Source organism: Myotis yumanensis, unplaced genomic scaffold (assembly GCF_028538775.1).
Source record: "Myotis yumanensis isolate MYYU_CA2020_CCGP unplaced genomic scaffold, mMyoYum1.0.hap1 SCAF_13, whole genome shotgun sequence".
NCBI classification, from domain to species: Eukaryota; Metazoa; Chordata; class Mammalia; order Chiroptera; family Vespertilionidae; genus Myotis; species Myotis yumanensis.
In genome coordinates, this window is record NW_027223764.1 from 33,643,195 (window position 1) to 33,663,677 (window position 20,483).

The 20,483-nt window shown below is 38.3% G+C and overlaps 1 protein-coding gene across 1 annotated transcript in view; it reads right to left on the reverse strand.

The window, feature by feature from the left end:
* Positions 1-523: 523 nt before the first annotated feature.
* Positions 524-20,483, reverse strand: part of SLC16A9 (solute carrier family 16 member 9) — a 67,849-nt gene continuing 47,889 nt past the window's right edge. Inside the window, exons 4-6 of the mRNA XM_070432802.1 lie at positions 9,805-9,900; positions 3,259-4,176; positions 524-2,616 (exon numbers count right to left, since the gene is read on the reverse strand). Of these exons, the coding sequence (XP_070288903.1) occupies positions 2,438-2,616; positions 3,259-4,176; positions 9,805-9,900 (1,193 nt within the window). The 3' untranslated portion in view covers positions 524-2,437. The remainder of the gene's footprint in view (positions 2,617-3,258; positions 4,177-9,804; positions 9,901-20,483) is intronic.

Consider the following 20,483-nt stretch of genomic DNA (forward strand, 5'->3'; position numbering starts at 1 on the left):
TTTATTAAAGCTGGGGACAGTGAAACAAGGAAGGGCTTCTATCTAGGACAGAAGAAGCAACAGGAGAGAGCCTTGGCGCGGCTGCTGTCAGCTCACTGGAAAGTCAGAGAAAAGAGGGCTTTGGAGATAGATTAGGGGGTTAGCCCAGGACAAGTTGCCGCTGCCCATTGCTCCCTTGGTTGCAAGTCTTGTGGGGACGTTTAGCGTTTAGGAGAAAGAAAATTCACTGGAAAAAGAGATTTGAATAGTCATGCCCCAACGAGGGCCTGCCAATAATCTTGAAAAGGATTCTGTCCCTTTTTCCTCAAAAGGATTCTGTAGGATTGACATATTAGCTTTTAGGAAGGCAATGGTCAAAATAACTTAGCAAACTGACTTTTGCAGATACTGATGTCCAATCATCAAATTCTGGAAGTAGTTAGCAGGTAATTTCTGTGTTTACATTCAAGGGAAGTGTCACTGTACATAATTTTGAAGTGGGGAGGGGGACTGGCTAAGAAGAGAAAAAGCAACCAAACTGATATAAAACAAAAAAAAAAATATTTTATTGTGCATTAAAATTCATTCCCTAGACAATGGATAATGCACGCATTGGATGACATTAGTAGACATAGAAAAGAGGCATTTGGACAATTATCAACATTGACGAATGTGGGGACGCCATAAACATTAAGCTTTATCAGGTTATTGGACTTCCTGAATATAACATTGGCAAAAAGGAACTTACAACACAAAAACATTTAGTTTAATTTTTTTTAAATGTCACTCATTTTATCTACCAACCTCGACAGTAACTAAAAAATGAGGTACAGAAATTCCAGAAGTCTGAGTATGGAGCGAAAGTCCAAGGCACTTTGGAGCCCCATTATTTCCTTATTGAGTAGGATTAACTCAGTTATGAAACTCCCCATACCCCAGGTTTACTGCATAGAAAAACACTATTTACCCACCTCAATGAGGTGTTGTGGGGATTCATGCTTATAAAGTGCTTCAGGTGCCTTAGAAGAAAGGCAACATAGAAGTATGAAATAATCTTACATATGTATTTCAAAAGAAATGAAAAAAACAAAAACAAATTTGGCATGATGGGAAGAGTGCCTCCTATTTAAAGAATCACACTTGGCTATTTATAAAAACTCATCACCTCAATGGTTTCTTGTTTGTTTGTTTTAGTTGAGAGAATAAATGTTTCTGTGTTGCCAGTTTTACAACAGTCATTTTCAACTCCGGCTGTGTTATCAGAATCACATTAAAAATATAGATCCTTGGCCCACAGCCTAGACCTACAGAATTAAAGTCTCTCAGAGTGGTATTTTTTTAAAAGGACCTATAGAAGAATTGGATGCATACAAAAGTTTTAAAAACATTTATTTAGAAAAATGTCAATGCATTAAACATTTATTTTCTTCCAGAACATTTTTCTTAAGAATGAATGAAGTTGAATCAGGGTATCAACTTCTTATTGCCTTTTCCCCTTCCCATGTCCCACACAGACTTAGAACATCACACACACACACACACACACACACACACACACACACACACACTCTCTCTCTCACACACACACAAACACACTTTTTAGTTTTGCCCTTGAATTAAAATGTGATAGTGGTAAAATCTGATAATAGCAAAAAAACCGAGAAGATATGCAAGGACTTGCAATTCGTCCTCACTGTGCCCGAAGCAAATGGATATTTCCCATTTGCCAGAACGGAATGGTTTAAATATGCATTTCCAATTTGGAAATAGGTAAAATCAGCACTTCCTGGGAAACATCAGCTGAATGGATGCTGACAGACAAAAGTAAGAGAGGTTATAGCGGCCAACCATGAAGAAAGGCTATAGTGACTACTCCTCCGTTTGGAGATCGCCTGCATCTCAGCAAACACTTTATGCTTGATGGGTGCTTCGTCAAGGTAAATAGAACAGAATGATTAGAACCGGTGACTGTAATTTAAAATGTCTTTTTTTTTAAAAAAATGATCAGTTTGCTCCACTGCAATTCTTAATCCTGTCTTAGTAACTACTTTCATTTCTTGACTGGCTCAAAGTCTTCTATTCACTAGCTCATCTAATGTAGAGAAGAGTCCATAGCGGCAAGCACACATATCTCATCATGGCGCCTGCAGGTCTAAAACAGAAGAGCCCCCTCTGGGTGCCTTGCAATGGAACGAATGGAGTCTGCAGAGAAATTATTTCTCTACACACAGAAAGTCCTCTGAGGCTTGCCAAAATTTTATAATGTCAAGAACTCGTGAATCATAGCAACACAGAATAGTCCCGCTTCTTGGGAAAAGAGAAATGGGGGAGGGGGGGCGGGAATACAGGAGATAGAGGCTGCATAGAGAATAGGATATGTTTTAAAAAATCAGTCAGCGTCAGCCACCGTGTAATTTTTCTCTGAAAAAACAGTCTCATACTGCCTTCCAATATTGCTCTAAACATTAGAGGCAACTTTGTACACAAAGGCTGCTGGAGCTGGCTTGGGGAGTTGCTTGTTGCGTGTTTCCCAGGGGGACAAGGATGCCAGCAGCAGAATAAAACCTCCCAGCAGGACGCAGAAGCCACTGAAAAAAAATGCAATGTCATAGGTCTGGGTCCAGTCATAAAACCAACCTGGAGAGAGAGGAAGAAAAAAGTGAGTTTGATTTAAATAGTATGACTATGAAACCCATACTCTAACTTCATCAATTTTATACAGTTAGTATTAGAATATATATTCCATCTACTCTCAAAGTAGATGGCCTGCTGGGAATTAGAAAAGGAGAATTTCTCAAAATTTGGACAAGAATAAACAGGCATTTTGGTTTCCTCCCAAATAAAGAACAAACACAAATCCCTGAGCAAGAACATTGGCTTTGCAACTATAGCAAAGTGATTTTTTTGTGGTTAATCCTCGTCTGAAGATATTTCTCCATTGATTTTTAGAGCGAGTGGAAAGGAAAGATATCGGTGTGAGAGAAACACATCGATTGGTTGCCTCCCACAAGCACTGTACCAGGGATTGAGCCTGCAATGGAGGTACGTGCCCTTGTTGGGAATCAAACCCGGGACCCTCCATTCCGCAGGCCGATGCTCTATCCACTGAGCCAAACCGGCTAGGGCAGCAGAGTGATTTTGAATAAATCATTATCATGACACTTCCCATGCAGATTTATTTTGGGCAAATCTGTGCTATTATTACAATCCGAAATTCTATATCCTGGGAAGTCACAAAGGAGAACAGTAAAATGGGTGACTTTAAGATAAATATCTTACCAACAATTGGTGGTCCAAGGCTATTTCCAAGTCCAGCGAAGAACATTAATATCCCATAGGCGTGGGCTAACTTTTCAATCCCCACAGTCTTGGTGGTCACATACGGGAAGATGGACCAATTACCAGTAAGAAACCCTAGGATCCCAGAAAGTATGGCCAACATGACATAACTTTTGGCAAATGGAATTGCACACAAGGCCAGGCCCATGAGTATTAAGGTAGCTATGTAAAGATACAAGGTATTAATCCACTTGAAGTCTGCCAGGATCCCTAACAGGAGTTTGCCAACTGCTGTCATAATGCCAATAATGGAAATAAGAGGCACGATAAACTCTTCTTCTTTCACATTTGAACTTCTTGCTACATCTTCCATAAGTAATGAAGGTGGAAACCCTCCGACGTCGAAAAGAAAGATAGCGATGAAGAGTGCCGAAAACACTTTGTTTTTAAAAAGAGCCACAGTTTCTCCACAGTAGTTTTTATATAATTGCCACTTCCGCTTGGCAAGCTGTTTGCAAAAATATGTCTGTTCTGCCACTTTCTTTTTGTAGGTTTCCGTCTCTTTTGTGTGTGCCGTGGTTGCTGGGTTCTGGTGAAGGAGACTGTCCTGCTTCCAGTCACCATTGGCCAGCGTGCTCCTGCAGGTCTCCTCGCCTCCGTAGCTCTTTTCAAGGATGTTTATGCTTTCTTCTAGGTTCTTTTCTTTTTCGTTGTAAATGGAGTATCTATCTGGTACATTTTCCAGAGCTGTTTTCTCAGGCAAAGGGCAATCGGAGGACCGGAGGGGTCTCATCAGACTGCCGCAGGGTAATATATTTAAAGCTAAAGCACCCACAATCAGCAGGCACCCGTCCAGTCCATAGAACTCAATCAGCAGCTTCTGCAGAGCAGCATATATAAAAAGTCCAACACTTGAACCTGAAAAGGAAACAGAACTGTTCAATCTTAATCTCTTATAACGTGGGGCTCTCGGGACAAGCATTATCGGTACCGCAGTGCAATTTCTTTTTTCCACTGGCACTCGGGCGTGCCATCGTATGAAAAATCACAGCAAGGATATGAAAGGTGATGATAACAACAATAATAGTAATACTGATAGAATATTTATTTTAAGAAATAGCATTTGTAGTTCAGACAGTGTTCAACACTGCACATTGCATGATCTTGTTTAATCCTGATAATGGTCATATTGTGTAGGTCCTATTATTATTCTCAACCTGTACCTGAGGTGACTGAAGGCTAGAAAGGTTTAGAAATTTGCCGCAGGTCACCAAGCTGTAAGTGGCATAAGTAGGAGGCACACTGCCGGGAGCCGGTCCATCCTTGCTGTTTCAAGGGACCTGGCATATATGGCATACTGTTCTTAATATGTTTGCTCACCTTCTTGGCGCTATGTGTTTTAACCAAGGTCACCTCTCCGAGAAAGGTGGTTTTCCCAGGTAGGGATTTTCCCCTGAAGTTAGGGAGGGGATAAAACCCCTTAACTAAGTGCCAGGCGGGTAGTTAATCACTTTAACTACAAACAATCATGCTTGAGCTACATAATCTTTACTCCCTGGAATGGAGATAAGAAACGCCCTAACTTTTGGAATAGAAATTGATAGGATTAAAATCAACTGGTATAAATACAGATGTAACAAGACAGCAGAGGACAGAACCTAGAGACAGGACTTGGCTGGAGATCCTAGACAGAACCTAGGGACAGAACCTGGACACAGAACGTAGAGAGAGAGCCTAGGGAGAGAACATGGCAAAAGATCCTGGACAGAACCTGGCTATAGAACTTCACTGGAGAACCTAGACAGAACATGGCAAAAGAACCTGGATAGAACCTGGCTGGAGAACCTTGCTACAGAACCTGGCGATCAAACCTGGCTGGAGAACCTGGAGAAGCTGTATGGAGAACCTAGCAAGAGAACCTGTACACAGAACTTGGCTGGAGATCTTGGACAGAACTTGGCTGGAGATCCTGGAGGGAAAACCTCGCTATGCTGATGAACTGAACCCTGTCTCCATGTCATTCCTTCTTTGCCGACTCCGTCCACACCTTTGGGGACCCCTGGACCTGCTGGGGTTGGACCCCAGCAGCACACTCCATCATTCTGACTCCTGGAGCCCATATTCGTAACAAATACCTTAAGCAACTACTTTTTTTGCATTTATTATGTGCCAAGCTCTGTGCTATATATTTATTCCCTTTGAACAAGTAAATATTCATATTTTATTTTTTTGAGCTGAAGAATGTATTTTAATTTTCATGGGATATTTGTCATGGTGTGATAGTTCAAATCCATTGCTAAATCACCAGAATATAATGATTCACATTACTAAACCATGAAAAGAATAAAGTGGAATTTGATAGGGTATTGAAATCACAAAGTATGCCTAGTAAATTTTCCTGGATTTTCTGGGTGTGTTTTTTTAAGCATAGATCACACTAAACATACTGGAACCTCATGTTACAACAACCGAATTAATTAGCAGTGTTCTGATTTCAACTTTTTAAAAAATTGAGTATTTTAAAATTTAAATATCATTGAAAAATGTCACCTAAAAAAGCAGGAGAGTAATAAATAGAACTGTTTAAAAATAGGTAAATAGGTGGATCATACTTTTAAAAAAATATATTTTATTGATCTTTTACAGAGAGGAAGGGAGAGAGATAGAGAGCTAGAAACATTGATGAGAGAGAAACATCGATCAGCTGCCCCTGCACACCTCCCACTGGGGATGTGCCCGCAACCAAGGCACATGCCCTTGACCGGAATCGAACCTGGGACCCCCCAGTCTGCAGGCCGACGCTCCATCCACTGAGCCAAACTGGCTACGGCAGTGGATCATACTTAAAAATGATCTATACCAAATTACTTCGTAACCCCAACAGGATGCCATGCTTGCAGCAAAAACCCATCTTGTCAAAAATTCTTACAAATAACCAAATGACTCTCAGACTTGTAAAGAAGCATTTTCTTTGGGACCACAGTTGTTCCTCTCTAACATTTTAGAAGTTAACTTTTTAATGCCCTCCCTAAAAATTCTTTGTATTAAAATGTTAGTAGCTCATACTGATGTAATGGCAGCTACAATAATATCATTTTGTGGTTAGTAAGATAGTATCTTCTTTGCTGACTATTGAAAAATAATAAGTAGACAAATTTAATCTTTCCCTTATCTTTTGAAAAGTGACACATACTCCCAAAGTTAAAAGCACTTCAGAAAACAAACCGAAAGAATAGAAAATAGCACTATTTCATGTACTTCTGTACTGCAGTAACCTCCATTCACTGTTAATTCACATTTTTGCCTAATACCATATCTCTGTATAGATTCTAACATAGTGCCCTAACATTAGATACCTACACATACTCTTGGCGTTCTGCAAGTTCTGTGTTTTGACCTTAAATTGAAAAAATAAGCAACTTCTCCATGGCTCACCAACTAAGTTTAGCCCTCAACATCATGAAATATAAGAAAGACATTTATATTAATTCAACAAAAAAATATATAGAATACATATGATGTGCTAAGTATATGATAGGACAGCACAATCAAATTACACACTAGACAGTAGTTTCCCCAGCCTATACCTCACAAGAATGCAGCCAAAGCTTAGAAAGATGCAGGAATCCTTTCAGGGCAATAAAGACTAATTCAGAACTTTCTTGTGGAACTGTGTAAACTGAAAACTATAATTTTTAATTTTCAAAAAGAAAACCCTAATTTAAAAATCCTCAGTGTAAATGGTGAAGTGAAATAAAGGATGAATTATGCTTCCATGCATGTCTAAGTTATATATTATCACAAAGAGGGAAAATAGTAATTGATGTTCAGTTACTGAAACAGTAAGAGAGACACTCATGCTTTGATTAACTTTTAACACCAGGGACCAATAATCTTTTTCTATAAAGGTCCAGAGAATACATGCTTAAGCCATAGAGGGCCATACAATCTCTGTCGTAAATGCTCCACTCTGCCCCTGAAGCAAGAAAGGGGCCAGAGAAGGTTTGTAAAGGAATGAGCATGGTTGTGTTCCAATACAACTTTATTTATGAGCACTGAAATTTGAATTTCACATCATTTTCCCCTGCCATAAAAATATCTTCTTGTGATTTTTAAAAACTACACTAAAAAGAAAAAAATCATTCTTAGCTTGTGAGCTGTCCAAATACAGGCAGTACACCAGACTTGGGCCATGGGCATTCGTTTACCAACCCCTGTTCACCACGGAGCAAGACCGAGTTCCCAAAACCTTCATTTAATGCCTAGGCTCCTTCCAACTAGGTCCCATATTGCAAGGATTTTCACTATTAACTTCTGTTCAATTTAAAAATGTTCTACTGTGAGTTATATTTTGCGTGTCATCTCTTTCACTGAAGGTGGATGCTATAGACTGTCTGTGTTCCCCAAAATCCATATGCTGAAACCTAGCCCCCCGGGTGATGATATTAGGAGGTGGGACCTATGGGAGGTGATTAGGTCATGATGGCGAGGCCCTCATGAATGGGGTTAGTGCCCTTATAAAAGAGACCCCAAGAGCTCCCTCTCCCCTTCGGCCACCTGAGGACATAATGAAATGATCACCTCTGTGAACCAGAAGATGGACCCTCACCAGACACTGAATTTGCTGGTGCCTTGTTCTTGGATTTCCCAGCCTCCAGAACTATAAAAAATACATTTCTATTGTTTATAAGCCGGCCACTCTATGGTGCTTTCTTATAGCAACCTGAACAGACTAAGACAGTAGATTCATGCTTCTCCCTAATTTTGCCTCACCTAGCTCCCTGTGAGTTGACACTGTAAACTCCTTAATTCTGCCAAGTCTTGACTGTCCATAGTAGCTCCATTTTTGGCTCAAGTCCTTATGCCCTCCTCCCTAGACTGAGTGAAAAGCAGGAGCAGCTCTCTCAATGAACAATTTTCAACATCTTCAGCACAAATCAATTCGGAGATTCAGGGAAATCTAGGTCATAATTATAATGGCTAATACTTTTCGAGCCCTTGCCATGTGTCTTACACAATAACTCTTTTAATATGCCCAATAACCTGATGGGACTCTTTTATTCCCACTTTACAGTTCAGAAAACTGAGGCTTAATAGTTAACAGAACCATTAACTAACTTGTTCATCAACAGAGAGCTAGTGGATGTGACACAGGCAGGATTCAACACCAGGTCTGACTCCAGGGTCTGTGCCTGTTGCATCATTATAGTGCCTCTACAAAAAATATAAGAGAGGTAAGACCTCTTGTCCTTTAAGCTGCCATGCCTATTATCACACTCCCCACACTTTTGGGAGATCCTGTCCAGTTCTTGAAACTGCATTTCAACTGTTCTGGATTCTCCATCTTGTTTTTTCTATTTCTGTTCCCATTTCTATCTTAGCCATGTCCTCTGATTCTGGCCATGTCTCCCCCTACACTATGATTCCCATTTCTCACCTGCCAATGCTTCTTTAAACCACCTTGAGTAAACATCCAGCTAGATATAATTCCATCTGGAATCACTTTGCTGCCCCTGGGTTGGCCTCAGGAACAAAACATTAATTTGGATCCTGTGGTCAGATCTACTACTGAAGTTCTTCAGCGTATCGGAAAGCCTGGCTTCCCAAGAACACTCACTCACTAACAAGGAGCGTACGTAAACGTACAGCTTTTAGTAAACTTGGCAGCTTTATCTCCTAACCAAACTCATAAGACATTGGCTACAGAAACTTTGATAAATTCCCTAAACAGCCTAGGGAAAAAAAATCCAACTGAAAAATAAAGCACCACTTTAAAATATCAGAGGCCAGAAACTTTTATGTTTATATTCTCCACCCCTGCAGTGATCATCTCTTGATTATTAAAGGAACAGCAAGAATAAACAGCCTGTCTTTGGCTGCGCACATAGGTCAGTGAGCTATATTCATAAATCAATCTTTTCCACTTTTTTTGTGTGTGGGAATTGTGAGTGTCACAATAAATGGAGGTTGAGAGCTATCAGCATCCATCTTTCTGACGGTGTCGCCATTTCCCTTCCTTTTCTCCTGTCTTTCTCAGGGATAAGGTGCTTTATATACATGTTGTCCACTTCCTTCAGCAAGGTTCTCACCAGCACGTGACTCTCAATTTACTGGGCCCATAAGCTTTCTTTCCGTTATGATATTTGTGGACGAAGAAAAAGGGTTCTATGGAAAGTAAGCTCACAGGGTGATCTCATCCATCATAAATTCCTAACTGGGCTGGGTTGTCATTCCCTAGGCCTATAACTGCTTAGTAAAAGATTTATTTTTGCCTGAAGCAAACCCTGTCCAGTGTTGCTGTGCCTCCAGGTTAACACACCTTTGAAATAAACAGTTTTTCATACATCTATCTTAGGCTTTTCTGAACGCTATGCCACATTTACAGTGGAAAATAAAATTTCCTTGTAGGAATAGAGCCAAAAAAAAAAAAAAAAAAGGTGCTACCTGAGTGACAGCTGGGAGTAGTTACTCATATCTGTTTGCCAACTTTTAACTTTGATTAGAAGGCTGAATAGGGGCAATACTGTACTGATTTTGAAAATGTACCTGTTGAAATCAGGCCAAGTGCAAGGCCTCGGCGGCTGTCAAAATACTGGCACGTAATGGTCACTGTTGCAGTGTACAATAAGCCACATCCGAGACCTAAACATAAAAAGACATTGCATAGATTAATTACATATATTACTTCAATGCAAAAACCAGGGGGGGGGGATAATTCCAATAGGGCATTCTGTCACCAACTGGCTGAAACTCTTCCAAGTACGAATTCCTAGATACATCCAATGCTAGCCGTGCAGCTCCAATGGACACATTAATGTAGGCTCCGTTTCCACTCTACACACCCAAAGGTCAGGGACAAGTTGAAAAAAATAATCCAATTTATAAAGCATAAATGAATAATGCAAGTTTAAATTAAGATATTGTAGGGAGAGAAAATGGTTAAATCACATACCAAATAGCAAAGTTTAATCAAATGTGCCCATTTAATATCTCTGTCTCCCTTCCCAAGTACTTGTCCTTCGCTCACTGTTTTTCCTCCTCTAAGTCCTCTAAACAATTTTATAAAATCCCTTTCATCATCCCAACCTATTTTGCAAGAGCTTATAGCTTGCACACCTCAGTTTGCAAAACAAAGACCTTCGGGCATGTCCCTAGTTGTCTTCAGATTAACACATCACAGTAAAATCTATACTTGTAAGTTTTTTCTTTTAGAGCTGCAAATTATTATAAACGAAAAAGGGATTATGTCATAAATCTGACAAACACAGTGACTGAGAGTAACCTCCCAAGGTGAGCTGATCATAAATTTCTTTTTGGGCAGGTCATAGTAAGTAGTTAAGCACCAGGCCTATAACTTTCTTTTTTTTTTTTTTTTTTCGCTTAAAGTATTACAAAGGGTATTACTTAAGTGTCCTTTTTTCCCCCCCGCCCTTGACAAACCCCTACCCTCCCTTACCCCCCAGTGTCTTATGTCCATTAGTTATGCCCATATGCATGCACACAAGTCCTTCGGTTGATCTCTTACTCCCCTCCCTCCTGCCCCCCAACTCTCTCTGGCCTTCCCACTGCAGTTTGACAATCAGTTTGAGGCAGCTCTGCCTCTGTATCTATTATTGTTCAAAAGTTTGTAATGGTCTTTATTATCCATGAATGAGTGAGATCATGTGGTATTTTTCCTTCATTGACTGGCTTGTTTCACTTAGCATAATGCTCTCCAGTTCCATCCATGATGTTGCACATGGTAGGAGTTCCTTCTTTTTAACAGCAGCATAGTATTCCATCGTGTAGATGTACCACAGTTTTCTAATCCATTCATCTACTGATGGGCACTTAGGCTGTTTCCAGATCTTAGCTATGGTGAATTGTGCTGCTATGAACATCTGGGTGCATATATCCTTTCTGATTGGTGTTTCTGGTTTCTTGGGATATATTCCTAGAAGTGGGATCACAGGGTCAAATGGGAGTTCCATTTCCAATTTCTTGAGGAACCTCCATACTGCCTTCCATAGTGGCTGCACCAGTCTGCATTCCCACCAGCAGTGCACAAGTGTTCCTTTTTCTCCACATCCTCTCCAGCACTTGTCGTTTGTTGATTTGTTGATGATGGCCATTCTGACAGGTGTGAGATGGTACCTCATTGTTGTTTTGATTTGCATCTCTCGGATGATTAGTGACTTTGAGCATGTTTTCATATGTCTCTTGGCTTTCTGAATGTCCTCTTTTGAAAGGTTTCTATTTAGATCCTTTGCCCATTTTTTGATTGGATTGTTTATCTTCTTTTTGTTAAGTTGTATGAGTTCCCTATAAATTTTGGAGATTAGTCCCTTATCAGATATGACGTTGGCAAATATGTTTTCCCACGCAGTGGGTTTTCTTGTTGTTTTGTTGATGGTTTCTTTTGCTGTGCAGAAGCTTTTTATTTTGATGTAGTCCCATTTGTTCATTTTCTCTTTAGTTTCAACTGCCCTAGGAGCTGTATCAGTGAAGAAATTGTTTTGGCATATGTCTGAGATTTTGTTGCCTTTGTATTCTTCTAGAATTTTTATGGTTTCCTGTCGTACATTTAAGTCCTTTATCCATTTTGAGTTTATTCTTGTGTATGGTGTAAGTTGGTGGTCTAGTTTCATTTTCTTGCATATGTCTGTCCAATTTTCCCAACACCATTTATTGAAGAGACTATCTTGGCTCCATTGTATGTTCATGCCTCCTTTGTCAAAAATTAATTGAGCATATTGGTTCGGGCTAATTTCTGGACTCTCTATTCTATTCCACTGATCTATATGTCTGTTCTTGTGCCAGTACCAGGCAGTTTTGAGAACAGTGGCTTTGTAATACAGCTTGATATCTGGCATTGAGATCCCACCTACTTTGTTCTTTCTCAGGATCGTTGCAGCTATTCGGGGTCTTTTTTTATTCCAGATGAATTTTTGGAGAGTTCGTTCTAGATCTTTGAAGAAGGCCATTGGTATTTTAATGGGAAGTGCGTTGAATGTATAGATTGCTTTGGGTAGTATGGACATTTTAATGATGTTGATTCTACCAATCCAAGAACATGGTATGTTCTTCCATCTGTTTATGTCTTCCTCTATCTCTTTTTTCAACGTCCTGTAGTTTTCTGAGTAGAGGTCTTTAACCTCTTTAGTTAAGTTTATTCCTAGGTATCTTAATTTTTTTGGTGCGATGGTAAATGGGATTGTTTTTCTGATCTCCCTTTCTGAAAGTTCACTAACTTTCTTAGTAAAAGGTTTATCTTTGCCTGAAGCCTTGTCCATCCTACTTGTGCATTTAGGTTAACACATCTTTGAAATGCCAGAGTAATTCTCTTTTCCAGACTCCTCAAAGGTATAGCCACCCTCAAGGGAGCACACGATCTTGTTGCCTGAACACCACCTACTTACTGTAACTGTTCAAATGTTAACTATCCTGTACCCACCAATGTAAAGGGAGTATATATCCCTCCATTTTTTATCCAACCTGGGAGTTTTCTCAAACTTGCTTTCTCCCATCTCCTTTACCTACCACCAACAGATTTTATGTAATCTCCTTAAATTCCCTCCTTTGATTCCAAATACATAAAAAGAACTGCAAAACTGTCATTCTTGGGAGCATTTTCTCAATCTCTTGAGATCTTACTTCTAGGCATGTTCTCCGTTTGGCTCAGATAAACTCTTCCATCACTTTGGACATTCTCATAACAACATGACCTTATTTAGAAGTAAAATGTCATGATGTCTTTTAGTTTAAAGTATCTTCACCAAAAAAAAGACAAAACAAATAAAATATGAATAATTATTAAATGTAAGTGGCATACAGTTGTTTGTTATACTATTCTCTACTTTTCTGTAAATGTAAACTTCCCTTTCTTGATACCCAACGTTCAATGTTTATCTCCTCCAAGGCTCTTGTTTGTTAGCTTAAACTTTGCATCCCTATTGAGTACCTAATGACCTCAGTTTGTTTTTCATAAAAATTTCCTCTGGCTTCTAACCCATAACGTTTTGCTTTTCATCTGCAACATCACCTGCTCTTAAGAATCACTCTATAAACGACACATAAGCTACAGTCTAAAAACTGAATTTTAACCATGGCCCATTAGATAAGTTATTAAGATCACTTTCATTACTTTTAATTGCTACCTGTACTATAATTAGAAAAAATACTTGGACTTAACAAATATATCGCATAAACATTCTAGGAAATCAGCTCTTAAAATAACCCAGGACTCAGATGATCATCTTTGATTGCATAAAAAGTCTTCTTTAAAAATGAGATAGATGAAAACAATTACACTTAAATAAACCTTTTAAAATAAAGCATCCTTTTGTCTGAGTTCAGGGAAGAAATACTAACAACTAAAACAGGAGTTGGACTGGTTTATACAGTTGTGATTACTACATATAGAACACTTTAATATATAAGACTTGTTTCTGGACAATCAATTTTGTGAAATAAAATAGTTACTCTTCACTAAGGAAGAGGGATGAATTTAGTTTCCTGTGATTTGGTTGTTAGGGCTCTTACAAATGTTAGGCATTTAGACACACACACACAAAACGACAATTACTAAATGCCAGTCTAGAAAAGTTGAAATAGCAACTTTTAAGCTTGTAATTTTGGCTAAAAATAAATAAGTTTTTAAAAATTGTTGTAAGGCCATGGGTTTCAGATAAGATCATCTCGCTTTTTAAAAAATGTAGCATACATTTGAAATGCCTTTTCTTTAAACTTTTCAAAAAAGCAGAAGGTGGCATGAGGCCTCCCCACATCTGTATCAGGATGATCTTAAGTCAGCAGTTATTAACGAGACATCTCCAGGGTCCCCAAGATCTTCCATGGAGCCCGTAAAGTAAAACTGTTTCCATAATAATACTAAGATGCTCTCTGTTGTTGTTTTTGACATTGTGTTCACATTTATGCGGATGGTCAGTAAAACTGGAAGAGCCTTAGCACAAGTCATGGTACTGGTGACAAATTTTACACCTTCTATGCTTCACCATCACATGCTCACAGTAAAAACAAACACAATTTTTAAAAAATGCTTAGTCTGAATTACAATTGTTGCAAGGAAAGCGCTTATGTAATCGTTCTACTAGTCAGCTAAAATAGCCACTTTTCTCATGTAACCTTGTTTGTATTTGAAAGAATGTATGACAAAGTAGTTTATTCAGACTTGGGTATTTGGCAGATGTTTCCTGGAAAACAAATTAATAAGGGAAACAACTGACAGTCATTGTTACCAATGATAGAAATTCCAGCAAAAACAAGAATTTTGGAAATTTGTGTCTATCACCATGAATTTGACAAGTTCCCAATACATATAGATTTTCTGATGAGCCTACTGATGATGCTAACAAAAATGATTTTTAAGATGTATAATGAAATGTGCCAACATTTTTAAATTCTCGAATAACTCAACAAACTGTTATTTTTCAAATAACCAATTCATGATGTTACAAAATCAGGTTTGAATGCAGAGATCAAAGTACAGACTAAACAAATGGACTTAATATAACAGGGCACAAAAGTCTACTGATGTGGTATCAGGTTCCAAATTGCAATTAACCTTCAGAAAATTGTCCCTTACTGAATGACAATGAAGAATATCTACAATTACCTGAAAAAGCTATTAAAATCTCCTCCATTTTCCAACTATACCTTTGTGTGAGACCAGATTTCCTTCATACACTTCAATCAGAAAAACATATTGCAACAACTGAGTACAGAGCAGATAGGAGAATGCAGGTGTCTTCTAGAAGCCAAACATTAAAAATATTTGTGAAAATGTAAAACAATGTTACTCTTCTCAATTTTGTTTTGTTATGAAAAAATAGAGTTGTTTTTCTTTCTTTTAAAAATATTTTTATTTCTTTCAGAGAGGAAGGGAGAGGAGAGAGAGATAGAAACATCAATGATGATGTTTACTATCCTTACTGAGGATGGAGCCAGCAACCCAGGCATGTGCCCTGACAGGGAATCAAAAGGAGACCTTCTGGTTCATAGGTCGATGCTCAACCACTGAGCCATACCGGCCAGGCAGAAATAGAGTTATTTTTCATAATAAGTATGTTAGTTATATTAACATGTAGTAGGTTTGTTATTACCTTGAAATAAATTACTAAACAAATATTGTTAAATTTCTCAGCTTTTAAGATAGTAAATCTTAACAGGATAAGTATCAATAAATATAATCTACATAATCAAAAGCTCCTTGGGTGTCCTAAAATAAAAAAGTACAAAGGGACCCAAGACTAAAAAGGTTGGAAGCCACTGCCTTAAAGCATCCCCTGGTCTCCAATAATTTTTTTAACTAGACTTCCAACAGTGGAAAAAAAATCTGAGCATAAACCTTCAGTATAAGCATAATAATTTTAAAACTAAATATCTGTATCACTAACAACTGAAAGCATAAACATTAGTAAAATATCATTGTTTCCTTTACTTAAATAGGTGGAAACTAAACATATTTACAGCTTCTAACATTTCCTTTTCACACCGTATGTTCCATTTCTCACACCTCAGGGTGACACCACAACTTCAAAGGCCCTTTCCTCCCTCATCTCTTTGCATCAACCCAGACATCAAGCTGTTTATGACAGCGGTCGCCAACCTTTCGGACCTCATGGACCACCAGTGGTCCGTGGACTACCAGTTGGCAACCGCTGGTTTATGACAGCCACTGCTTAAGTGATCACCACCCCCCTGCCTTTCTGTACTGCCCCTGCCTCAGTTCACCTCATCTCTTCTGATCTGAGCTATAGCCTCTCAGTCTCTGTTTTAGCCTCTGGTACTTTCCCCACCATTCTACCTTCTAAATTGCTATCATATAATGCTCATCACATCACACTCCTACAATAAGGTCCAAGCAAAAGTCTTTATCACTGGCCTCTGTTACAAACATACTTTGACAGATTTGCAACTTCCCATATGACTTGTGCATTCATCAAACAAACATCCATGAGAAGACTGCACTCTATTTCATGCCTAGGGGCACATGAACTCCTGGGATGTCCTCTCCCACCACTCATTTCCTTTCCAACCTGTGTCCACCTGACCATATCCTAGTGTCCTTCAAACACTCAACTCAAGCCCAGCCAGTGTGGCTCAGTGGTTGAGTGTAGACCTATGAACCAGGAGGTCACGGTTCCAGTCCTAGTCCAGGCACATGCCTGGGTGTGGGCTTGATTCCCAGTGGGGTGTGTGCAGGAGGCAGCCAATCAATATATATTAAAAACTGTCTGTTAAAGTTGCCATAAAAAATTATGTTATAGAATTATATTTATTGAATGGAAAGAAGTCCATGACAAGTTTTCAAAAGATATAAGCAGAATGAACACAACAATCATTTTTTTAATTTTATGTATGTATACATATATATAGTATTTATATGGGTATATAAATAAAAATATATGTAATTTTTTAAATTGAAAGAAAATACTGTAATATTATAAAAGCCTTCTTTAACATTTTTTAAAATATATTTTTATTGATTTTAGAGAGAGGGGAAACCATCCATTGGCTATCTCCTGCATTCCCCTTACTGGGGATCAAGCCCACAACCCCGGCATGTGGCCAGAATGAGAATCGAACCAGGGACATTTTGGTGTATAGGAAGATGCCCAACCAACAGAGCTAGGGCTATAAAATGGTTCTTAATCAGAATACAGAAAGCAAACACCTCTAAGAACTAGCATAAAAATAAAATCATGAAAATGAAATTTTGGTTTATTTTGGGGGGGACAAGCAATAAAAAATTTGAAATGGTGTACATATTTTTTAAAATACCTATGAATTATTTTTCAATATCCTGTGATTATACATATTTTTGTGTGAAACTGAACAGACATCTATCGAACCCCTGAATTTGTAATATAAAAGTTTCTTCCTGCAGTATTATTTTTATAAAAATAAAATATTTTAGTAACTGTGCATTCTAATATCGCAATATTAAGAAGTGCTAAGGGTTGAGCCACACAATCCAGTCTAGACTCTCGGTGTGCCAGAGGGGAACCAATTTACTCAGATTTGCCCAGGACTTCCCCCGTTTGACCACTAGAGGCCAAGGAAAGCCCCTAGTCCTGGACAAACTGAGACGGTTGGTCACTAAAGTGTAGGGACTTCTCTCTTAGTCATTTCGGAGAATTCATTTCAGTATATTCTGAAACAAGCATTTCAACACCCTCTTTAAATATCTGAGTCAATACGTCATATTCCTGTTCAAAGAGTTGGTTAGGATTGGCAATTGCAAATAGTATTACAGAAATACCTATTCCTGGAAATGAAATAATGAGAACATAACTTAGGGTGCTAAAAAAGAAAAACAAGGTTAGAGCATCCAAGTGTAGAGCAGCTAAATGTAGGTTAAAGTAGTTAAATGTCAGTACTTTTACGTTTTCAGCCTAAAACATCTGCATCGGAAGTTAAAAAGTCCAAGTAGTTGGCCTTTTTTTTTTTTTTTTTTAATTGACATGACTCTAAATTTTATATACTTAGCCCAAGTCTCCTGAACATGACATTGACTATTAAGAGCAAAGGTATAGATTCAAATCCCAACTCTATCATGTATCGGCTGTATGACTTTGGGAATTTGAGAGTTTACTTGAACTTTCTTAGTTTCCTTATCTTTAAAACAATCTCACAAGATAACTGGAAGTCTTAAGAGACATAAAAAATGCAAAAGATTTAATATCTCACCAAACCGGTTTGGCTCAGTGGATAGAGCATCGGCCTGTGGACTGAAGGGTCCCAGGTTCGATTCCGGTCAAGGGCATGTACCTTGGTTGCAGGCACATCCCAGTAGGAGGTGTGCAGGAGGCAGCTGGTCGATATTTCTCTCTCATCAATGTTTCTAACTCTCTATCCCTCTCCCTCTCTCTCTGTAAAAAATCAATAAAATATATTTTTTTAAAAAAGATTTAATATCTGTACCTAGAATATAATAAGGTACTAAAAATAGCTATTATATTTGTACATTTTTTCACTTTTACCTGAGTATTACGGCATTATGTGGATATAGCCAGAGACTAATTAGAAGATCAAAGTTCCTTATTATAATTGAACATCAATGAGAGACAAAAGACTATCTTTAATGATATAACCATTAAAAACCAAAAACAGCTTATAAAACTAATGGCTAAAGGAAATATATAGAGAATGACCTTTATCTCAATAGCTAGAACTAGAGTAAGAGAATCAGATTTTCTATGAATGTGGTTTTCCCCTCCCCAAACTATGTTTTCTACAAATGTGGTTTTCCCCTCCCCTATGCAGATGTTACCAAGAAAATGAAGGAAAAGAAAATTAAATTTTCCAAAAATCAAGAAGAGAATATTAAGAAGACAGTAATCAGGTAACTAAATATCTTATGGAGAACGAGAATAAAAGAAATTGACTTGAAGTTGTACTTTTCAGAAAAGCAAAGAGAAATTATTGGAAAGGCACTTGAGAAATTCATTAAGGACATATTTTCTGTACCCCCTCATCCCACCCCATCCACAGTCTCTCGCTACCTTTTTTTTTCTGATTTAGGAAAGTTACTAAGAAAACAGGAGCCTTAATTACCAGGTCTGGCAGCATTGTTTATAGCCAATTAAAAGACTGGCAAGCTGCCATTTATTTTAGCTACACAAAAACCGAACAAGATAACATCATATGTTCAAGATGTTATTTTTTTAAATATCGATTAAATGGTAAAACAGAATTATGCCAATTAACACACTTTAGCATTCTTTTGATCTTTTATAGGATGATTAAACATGATACTATACTACTTTATTTTTTCTATATTCTTTAACCTGTTAGATAAATATTTCTGATTCCATAGAGCTTCTTTAGTAGGAAAAAATTGCTACTGTGCTCTTGAACTAAGAGGTCAGAAAGAAATTCAAGGAGAAGGGAACAAATGTGTATTAAACACTTCTGTGTGCTTCTCTATACACATTCTCCCATGAGCAGTCACAATATCTCTGTACTCATATTAGTCCCATTTTATAAAAAATAAAAATAGAAGCCAGAGAGATTAAATAATTTTCCAAAGTCACAAAACTAATAATAATGTTTATACTAGCTACTATTTACTGTAATATCTCATCAATCTGTAAAATCCTATAGGTTGGATGCTATTATTATGCTCACTTTTAAAAATGAGAGCACAAGATAAGTAACTTGTCTGGAGTCACATAGCTGGCAAGTGGATCTAATACAGTTAACCCACATGGTCTGACCCCAGAGCCTTCCTGTTAATGCTTGCTCCTTCCCTATGCTAGTCTGTCTATCTTAAGAGCCCATTTCATTCATTCCTGATGAATGAAAATGCTTAGAATACAATTCTACACAGAGCCGGTGCTCCATGAATATTATCATTAGACTGCATCTTGCCTGTGTTTTTCTAAGGAACTCATAATACAGAAAGGAGAATGAGTTTAGACTGGGTAATAATTTCCTGTCACTGCCTTTTCAATTGGATACTCTACTTCAAATGGTGACACAATGGATGTGTTACTATTCATTATTATCTCATTTATGTATCTCACAAACATTCTCTGAGCCCTATATTGTGAGCCTACTGATGAAATAAAACCACAAACAAGACAACCATGGAATAACTGTTAATAATCTGCTAGCAAGGAATAGCTCACAGGGCCCCAATAATTACCAGAGTGGGTGGTTTTTTTTAATTATAAATTGAATTCCAACTCAAATCTTTTGCTTGGCCTGATGGAGTCCCCACAAGACCTATAGGAAGTAGGTTGCTAAGCCCGCCTCCTCCGGTGAGGGGGCAGTCACTTGTGGAAATAAAGGTGCTTGCTCAAGCTCACAGAACCTATGTCTCCTTGCCCGAAGCCCAAGGGTCTCTCCATGAGCTGGCCACTTCCTCCTAGTTGCATGATTTCAAATCATGCATCTATCACCACATCAGAGTCATACATATTCTCCAGACCTTAGCCCGTTTTGAACCAGAATCCATCAACTAGAGGAGAGGCTGGTTATGCCGGGAGGAAGAAACATTGCAACAACCACAATGACAAGTAGATAACCATACCCTGACTCTTCACCCACAGAGAACCACGGCGGCATTTAGGTGATCACACAGTGGGATATGTGGGATATGTTTTGAGCATTGTCAGACTCTGGGTACAAGCTGACATTGTTAATTAGGAACCTGAGGTATTTACATGGTCTCTCTTTAGAGTGGGGTCACTTGGGGGAAGCAGGTAATGTGTGGGATC